The sequence below is a fragment of the Argentina silus genome, assembly GCF_951799395.1.
Source record: "Argentina silus genome assembly, chromosome: 13".
NCBI lineage: Eukaryota > Metazoa > Chordata > Actinopteri > Argentiniformes > Argentinidae > Argentina > Argentina silus.
In genome coordinates this window covers 10,256,633-10,265,160 of record NC_139667.1, presented here as the reverse complement: position 1 = coordinate 10,265,160, position 8,528 = coordinate 10,256,633, and the positions used below count along the sequence as shown (strand labels likewise).

Genomic DNA, 8,528 nt, shown 5'->3' with positions numbered 1-8,528 from the left:
TTGAGAGGTTGAGGGTTGCTCTGCAGTGTTTCTGACAGGTGCTTGTCGTGCAGCTGTGTGTTAGATGGAGGGAGCGTTGGGTTCCTCTGTAAATGGGTCAGGACAGTACCCTTCTCAGTGTGTGTACATGTGATTGTTCCATCAGTTAAAACTGAGCAGAATCTTGGTAAAAAAAAATGAAAGAAAAAAAAAGAGATGTAGATGGTCCATGGACTCCATTTTGGTTCAGATGCTCTGTGTAGCTTGATGAGCTGGTGATCATGGTGAAGCCTGCGTCATCATTGTGAAATTATGGTATATTGCCAAATGAGTCATTGCACTTTCAGGTTTTTGCATTGTGTATGCTGAGAAGTGCTGCCGTGTCCATTTTCAATGAGGAAACATTTGTGGGAGGCGCTCAGTGGCGTAGCACACGAAGGCGCACGCCATATCATCGCAAGATCCCTGGTTCGATTCCGACCATCGAAATATCCTGCATGTCATCCCTCCTCTCTCTCTCTCTCTCACCCATCCTTCCTGTCAATCTCTACTATCTCTATCCCAATGAAGCAGAAAGAAAAAAAAAGGAAACATTTGTGAAATAACCTTTGCCTTTAAGATTTACATGGCAAAAAATGGCCTTTCAGCACACAAAACGTGTGGAATCATACATTGTTTACATGTATATCTAGTGATGGGAAATAGACTATAACACTCAAAAGACCATTTTGTTTATGTGATGATCACATCACATTTCTTGTGTGCTGGTCTGGGGCTACAGCTGTTGTTTCCTCGATAAACAAGTTGTGAATATTTGGGAATGTGTTTTGTCACTGACCTAGACTAGCGACACTAATGAGTGGTTGGACACAAAACCATTAGAATGGGGTTTGATTTTTTCACCATTGACTTGATTTATGCTCACACAAACACACACACACACACACCTACGCATACTGTCGGATGACCTCCCATGACACATTCACCACTGATTCTCCCTCTGTCTGTTGAAGAAGACGGTGGGCTATAGTGGGCCACAGCATGGCCATGTTTACATCTGACATGACAGGAACCGCAAAAGTACGAGAAAGGTTCTATATTCTGTCACGCTCTCTCTCTGGTCTCACGTCTCCTGTGTCTTCAGCGGCCCAGGGCTCTAGCGCTGCTCCAGTGCTCTAGTGCTGCGGTCCACAAACCTCTTTGTTGAGGTGGCAGTGCTGCAGCAGAGAGCATGTACTGACAGGAAGTCAGCCCAAGCATGTACAGGAAGTGCACTGAAATAGGCGCATATGCTACTGCCACAGGAAAGATTAATTCTCACATTATAAACCACGTTCAAAAACTACATTATACATTTTCCATTAAGAGAGCAGAAACGTGTCTCAGAATTGACATTGTCATGAGCAAGAAAGCAATGATTTGAAGTTTTACTTGGAGGTATCCATGGCATCTTTTATGTTTGGTGGATTCATAATAAGAGACAGATTTGTGCACATAATAAAGACATCTTGTCAGTTTCCATAGCGAGACGTGTTATATATCATTTATTCAGTGGATAAACTTAATCAATCTGGTTTATGTAGTGATTGATAGCTTTTTAAACTGGTGCCACAGATACAATCCAATATCTAGGAAGTCTGAGTTTCCATTCGGTTTCTCTTGAAATGTATTTTCTGTGAACTGATTAGCTTACACGAAAACCTGTTGAAACATCAGGAGGACAAGCATGTGCAACTCATTACCTCTCTCCACATTTGCTACCATCATCAGTTTCACCGATATTGATAGGCTAACAAGCAGGTACAGGACAGACTCTACAAGGCTCTCACCTTATCATGGTGAAATAGTTGTTTGAAATCACAAATCATTCACAAAGACCACACTTATAATCAGTAACAATCCATTGGTGGAATTTCCAAAGCTCTTCTTTTACAACTAATACCACAGTCAATCCCCTAAAAGGGTACTCCTTTTCCATCAGCTGCTACAGATAGCTGTCACATATTCCTACTGTGGGTTTGAAATCACATCTCTTACGCAATAGTTTCATTGAGATAACTATCAATGCACATTTTCCAACCCCTCCTTTCTCTTTGCTCTCTATAATGCAGGTGTTGACAGGCTGCGGGTGAGTGAATGAACTGAACCTTAAAACCAAACAAAGCACAATGCTAAGATCATTTAACGTATGATGAAATGACTTAGCCTATTTACCCTCAATGCTTTCAAGTGATAGACACAGACAGAAACTGCTGATCATAATAGTAATTACAGTTCTTTTTATGGTAATATCAGGTTCATGTCAACTCATTGCTTTGTGTCTATTTCAATCTACAGCAATAAATCATATGATATCTTGTTTTTACTTCCTGTTTTCAAGAGTCTGCAATCAGATACAGAATGTATTATTTGTAAACGGCTAGCTGAACTAATGAATCACAATGTTATATTTATCAGTCGCACCAGAAGGCTTGCCTGAAGAAGCTTGCAATATGAAGCTCAACATTGAATTGTGTATCGACTGCATTGTTTTGTTTAATTGTATGTACCCATCATTATTGTGTGTACACAATGTTTCAGACAATATTTACCCAAGGAGAGAGTAAAGTCAGTAGACATTGTAATGTTTCACATGCTGCACTGTGAGACACCTCCATGTAATACTGTAGGTCTACTGCACAGATACAGACCAAGAGGATACTGGTGTTTCCAAAGAAAAGATGTTAGCCCATAGTGGCTCTGTCGTTTCTTGAGTAGGTTCAAATATAAAACTACTACTTTATATTATAAATCTATCTATATCTATATCTATATCTATCTATCTATCTATCTATCTATATAAGTATATATATATATATATATATATATATATATATATATATATATATATAGAGAGAGAGAGAGAGAGATAGATAGATAGATAGATAGATAGATAGATAGATAGATAGATAGATATAGATAGATAGATAGATAGCGATGCTAACTGAAAATGCTACAGATAGATAGCAATGCTAACTGAAAATGTAATTTTATATATATATATATATATATATATATATATATATATATATATATATATATATAAAGTAGTCGTTTTTATTTATAACCCTTAACCTATATATAATAATAATAATAATAATAATTATTATTATTATTATTATTATTATTTAAAAAATGTAATGACAAAAGGGACAAATCTCCAGTACCTCAGCAAATTGAAGAGATTTAGAGATTTAGATACCTGATAGCATTGCCATACATTCTATCTACTCTACATCGACTGGTATTCTTGTCAGAGAAATAAGGCCAGAGAAACCCCCTTAACTGCAGGGCATTTTACCTGATGAATGCTGGTGACAACAAAGGTGACAGGCATGAGAAATATAAGGCACCTTACATCATCCACTAGAGTGACGACACCCATTGAAGAATCAGGCCCCAAGGTACCTTCTCAGACGCTGTGCATCCTATGGTACCGTATCATTCATCACAATGGTCTCAGTTAGCAACGCTATCTATCTGTCTGGAACGTGATAGCCTGCATAAGGTCATCTGTGTAAATAACGTCACATGTTTATTTAACACGTCCTGGATGTGCTGCAATTTCATACAGTAATTGACAACATATATTTACTGCATTTATATTATTAGGCCTGTCAACATTGTCTGTGATTTTATGCTTTCACGATTGAAAGATGAAACTGTGTTGGGTGACATGATGTGTGACAAAACTGACATTTCAAAGTCATGATGTGAGCAATGACCACGATAGGATACTGTAGATGACTGACAGACGTACAGACGTACAGTACAGACAGACAGACAGACAGACAGACAGACAGACAGACAGACAGACAGACAGACAGACAGGCAGGCAGGCACAGACAGACAGACAGACAGACAGACAGACAGACAGACATGTTATTTTAACAAACGTTTATTTAAAATGTTGCATTTTTACAATCAAAACATAACTTTTAACAAAGTTGTCTGTCTCTGGTCTGTCACAAGTAATTTTTATGTCCCTCATACAACTACAATGGCCTTGAGATATTCCTGCATTAGTGTCATAGAAACCTTTAAATACATTTTTGCTGCATTTCATTTGACAATGAATATGACATGCTATACGACATTGTAATTGCAGTCAATTTAAGAAAGTAAAATGAAGTAACGAAGCAGTCATTGTGTCACATCAATCAACACCACCAAATATCTGTTCAACCACAGTATTTTAATCTTCTACCTTCCTCAAACATTCTTTCAGTTTCTCACCCTATGTATCTTCCTGAGAACATTATCTTAAAAAACATCTACAAATAAGAGGTAAACCCTGATCATGTGATATCACTTGGACAAAACTAAGTTTACTCTGAACCTCAGACAGCGTTCAGACAGCTGTACTTCATTGGACTGTGCTCTACAACATCTGGCCAGTGTAATGGAAACTAACCAGCACAGCAGGCTTCCGCAGGGCATAGCCTCCTATTAGGGACGATTACTCCAGTCACGACCCTGGAGAGGACCTTGTTATTTTTGGTGTATGAAGAAGAGGTGACAGAATGTTGAGCGTGACCCTGTGTTTCCTGTGAGGCTATGTGTGTAGGATTGGGACCCTGCCAGACCAGTGGAATTCTTTCCTCCCGTGTTGTCAACGAGGATTGGTGCTCTTTTAAAGGGACATTTCCCGAGCGCTGTCACTCGGTGTGACTCGAGTTAAGGGGTCTGTCTGAGGCGATCCTTCCTCAAATGCTGCGACGGGGGGTTTTGAGACCCCTTTAGGCGAATCATCCCAATTGCTTGAGAAAACAAAAAAGACAAATGACTATTTCCTTCTGACGTGACTCCAGTGATCTCTAGTGAGTGTCGACCACCAGCTGTCCTACTCTTTCTACAGTGTTAGAGAGGGACACATAACGTAATGTCCTGAGTATCGTGGGATAGACCCAACCCCATGGAGAGATCCAACCTCACCCGCCTTCCACCTGATCTATCGCCTTATCTCCCCTCTCTATCTCCCCTCCCTGCTGCATTGCCACATCAGCACAGACCCTGAGAATCAGCAGAAAGGTGCCGCTGCAGTGGGTGTGACCATGTGCCTACAGGGTTTCAACATGGAGGCCCTCTTACGTCAAGCCGGGGCACAGATCAAAGGAGTCATATCTCCATTTCCTCCCACTTCACTCATTACCGTCTCCTCTCTCTCTCTCTCTCTCTCTCTCTCTCTCTCTGCCAGCCATTCTTCCCTCTACAGACACATGTCATAACAGAACCTGTGATATGGGGGGGAAAAAAAGAAGGTATTATCCTGCATAGACACAGACAGGGTTGATCCAGACATCCTTGCTGTGTGGGGGGTGGGTGGGGGGGGGGGGGGGGGATGCTAACAGAGGGAAAAGCGGCGGGAGTTGATGTTCATCTTGGTGAGGCCCAGGTGTTTGAGGGGGCCGGACAGGGTGAAGGCGGCCTTCATGGGGATGTCACAGAGCAGGTCGGACTCCTCGCCGCACTCCTCCAGCTCGTAGGTGGCATCGTCCAGCATCTCCTTGTGACGGTGGCACATCTGCTCCACCTTCAGCCGGTAGATCTCACTCCGCAGGCGGATCAGCTGGCGGGCCAGCCGGTTGTCCTGCAGCTGCATCTCCCTCTGGGGGAGGAGAGGGGGAGACAGAGGGGAGAGGGTGGAGGAGAGAGAGAGGGAGAGAGAGGGGGGGGGGGGGAGGATGAGTGTCCAATATCAAATCCTGTAACAGATCATCCAAGCTTCAGTAGAAGACATTGATTGACATTTCTATTTAGGGGGTTTTCAGCCCTGAGATCAAGACAGCCCCTCTATTGTTCTGTGTGCTTGTTTTGTTTCGGATGCAGGTTAGAGTCATGCCATCGGCAGGCAGGCATTCAGGCGAAGCTGAAGAAAGAGCACCATAATTGCCCATAGGTGACGCAGTTACACAACAGTTACGCACCTGCGTCATTGGAGACACGCAAGACAGGTCCAGTAACCAAACCAACTATGTTTGACAATAGTTAAAAGAAGAAAAAAAAAACGTACACACAAAAAAGGAAATAAAATACAACATTCGCTCTTTTTAGATGTAGGTGTAGATTTCCTTCTGTCCGTGCAGACACATGTGTAACATACTCTCCAAGTTTCCAGCCAGGAGAAACTTTTGGAAAACGTTTCAGCAACTCATTTAAAAAGTGGTCTATAGGCTGAAATGTACCGAGCATTACGCACTCACCAGTTCTTTCCTTAAGAACTCCAAAGCATCATCAATGGTGTCGAAGCCACAGATGTTGCGGATCACTAGATCCGAGTTCTCATCCCGTATAATCACGTCAGCATCTTTCTCTGCCGGGTCCAGACTCTCTTCTGGACCATGTGCGTTCTGCTCCCACGGTCGGCTCTGGAGCCGCTCCTGCCACTCAGCGTAGGACGGTCTGCGGGTTTGTAATTTCAGTTTTTCGGTCAGCGCTTTCACACTGTCTAAATCCTCTGTGTCTCCCTCGGAACTGTCATCGGCTCCCAACTCCTTAAAATCCATTGCAAGTGCTGTAGACGGATGGAAAGCGATCGGTAAAAATAAAGACTTATGATAAAGGCTGCAATTCAATTTGAACGAATTGTTTTCAAAGGTCCCATAAAGGCACATAGAGTGTGGTTTCAGTAGCTTTTCCACTTCTCGATTGCAGTTGACTGGAGATCCAAGTACTTTATTTATAGTGTGATAAGGAGAAGCGTAAGTGACCGCCCATATCCCTAATTGAGCGAGGCAAGGGAAGGGAAGGGAGGTGTAACTAAAGGGGCAGTCAGTCATAAGCCGGGGCTGCAGGCTCCAGTTATTCATGTGACCATTTTTAACTAAGTTAGTGAGAGTATGATGTGGACCAGGTGCCACGTTTAACATGGGAATGCAATGATTCGAAATGGCAATGGTCCAATGTGTTCCCATTGAGTTGATCCTCATATGAAGGCAGAGGACACACTGCTGACATTTATCTTTTTTATAATGTTATGACTGAGTCAATAAAAACATGTTTTAACAAAATCTTCCAAATAAATCTGATTACGTTGCGTGTGTATGTACAATGTGGCTCTTTAAAAATGATTATTCCTGAATGAATTATAGCCTAGCACTTGTGTCAGTGGTCCGGAGAGAGAAAGTTCACCAGTGACAAACTCCCTAAAAGAGCATTCGGGTGTCGTCAATATAGGGCAATGGCGCCATCTAGTGGTACATTTCTATATATCTTTTGGAGTTGGGCATATGAACATGGTCATATAAAGGGTGAAGTGTAATTGATAATATTTCTTATTCAGCTTCTGTAACCTGCTGCTATGTTATAAGAAATAATAGATTAGCCTACTAATTTCCTATAAGTAAAACAGCAACATCCAAGGACGTTTGCCTACTCAAATAACCTCAATCTCTCAACTGTGAGCAAATTGACAATTTGAGTTGGATGAACATGAAAGAGCCTATCATGTCTGCCTAAAAAAATGTCCTACATACATATGTATGTCCTACATACTGCATTTACATTTATGGTATTTAGCACTACAGTATGTCCTACATACAGTGTAGACCTACATTCTGTCCTTTCATGGTCCTCTCAACTGCTTTCAGGAAACGATAACTTCCTTCTTTGTCACCGCAAGATGTTTTCACATTATAAGAGCTGACTGGAAAGTGTACGCATGATGTCAAGATTCAAGAGAAAACGAAAGCGCTCCTATTAATAGGCTCTTTATCGCCAAGCAAACACCTCGCAGCCCAGCCAACATCTGGGAGCAGACACGCCTCTTTTCCCAGGGAAGAGAAGTGAAGTTGATTTCCAGTTGTTTTTTTCTCCTATACTTTAGATCTAGACTCCAAAATCTGAATTCTCAATCGCGGAAGACTTTGGTAACCGCCGTGTCCTTCGACTTCGGCTTGGCGCTTAAAGTGATGGAGTTTTCGGAGCACATCAAGACAGCGAACGTTGAAGACGTCGTCTTGCGACAGCCGTTTCATCCACCGACCAAAGGGACTCTGTGTGTGACCGGCCACCACCTCCTCTTCTCGGACAGGGATGGAGACAGCCCCCGGCAGGTGTTGCTGCTTCTCAGAAACATCGATGCCATTGAGAAAAGGTATAGTGGCCAATCAGTCATTGGACTACAATCATTCACTTGATGTACCTATTACCTGACCTATTACCTGACCATTTTTCACACATTTGACCTACTAAAACAACTTCTCCAAACGTGTAAACAGTTTCTCATTCTGAATGTAGGGTGCCATCAGTGTGTGTGTGTCCTGGTAGGCCTATGTCTCACTAACCCCAGACCCCTCCATACTGTTTCTCTCCTCAACCAGTGTGGAAAATCTATTGGGATATCCCAGGCTCTTCTCTAGTACATACCAGAGTCAAAGGTTGGACATATTTGTGTTGCTGTGTGTATTTGTCTGTGTCTGCTGCCCTGCCAAAACAATGACAAGTGCAGGCATAAAAAAGTAGAAAGTCATCCCCGTATTCCCGTTTGCATTGCTACTCGACTCACATGC

The 8,528-nt window shown here is 42.2% G+C and overlaps 2 protein-coding genes across 3 annotated transcripts in view; one reads left to right on the top strand and one right to left on the bottom strand.

Annotated features, from left to right (window-relative positions):
• Positions 1–3,883: 3,883 nt before the first annotated feature.
• fam167b (family with sequence similarity 167 member B) lies at positions 3,884–6,725 on the bottom strand. The gene is made up of 2 exons (XM_083683418.1): positions 6,222–6,725; positions 3,884–5,626 (listed from the first exon to the last, which is right to left on the bottom strand). Exons 1-2 carry the CDS (start codon positions 6,630–6,632, stop codon positions 5,363–5,365), a joined length of 675 nt encoding a protein of 224 aa, XP_083539544.1. The 5' UTR covers positions 6,633–6,725; the 3' UTR covers positions 3,884–5,362.
• Positions 6,726–7,701: 976 nt separating this feature from the next.
• Positions 7,702–8,528, top strand: part of LOC310814526 (myotubularin-related protein 9) — a 12,137-nt gene continuing 11,310 nt past the window's right edge. Inside the window, exons 1-2 of one of the 2 annotated variants that reach the window (XM_083684006.1) lie at positions 7,702–8,113; positions 8,340–8,396. In XM_083684006.1, the coding sequence (XP_083540132.1) occupies positions 7,929–8,113; positions 8,340–8,396 (242 nt within the window). In that variant the 5' untranslated portion in view covers positions 7,702–7,928. The remainder of the gene's footprint in view (positions 8,114–8,339; positions 8,397–8,528) is intronic. The other variant, XM_083684005.1, reaches the window with a different exon arrangement.

Excerpts from the sequence above, each read along its gene's own strand:
- fam167b (XM_083683418.1), bottom strand. The coding sequence starts at position 6,632 with ATGTGCCTTTATGGGACCTTTGAAAACAATTCGTTCAAATTGAATTGC. Across the intron at positions 5,627-6,221 it reads AGTTCTTAAGGAAAGAACTG|AGGGAGATGCAGCTGCAGGA; the intron begins GTGAGTGCGTAA and ends CTCCTCCCCCAG.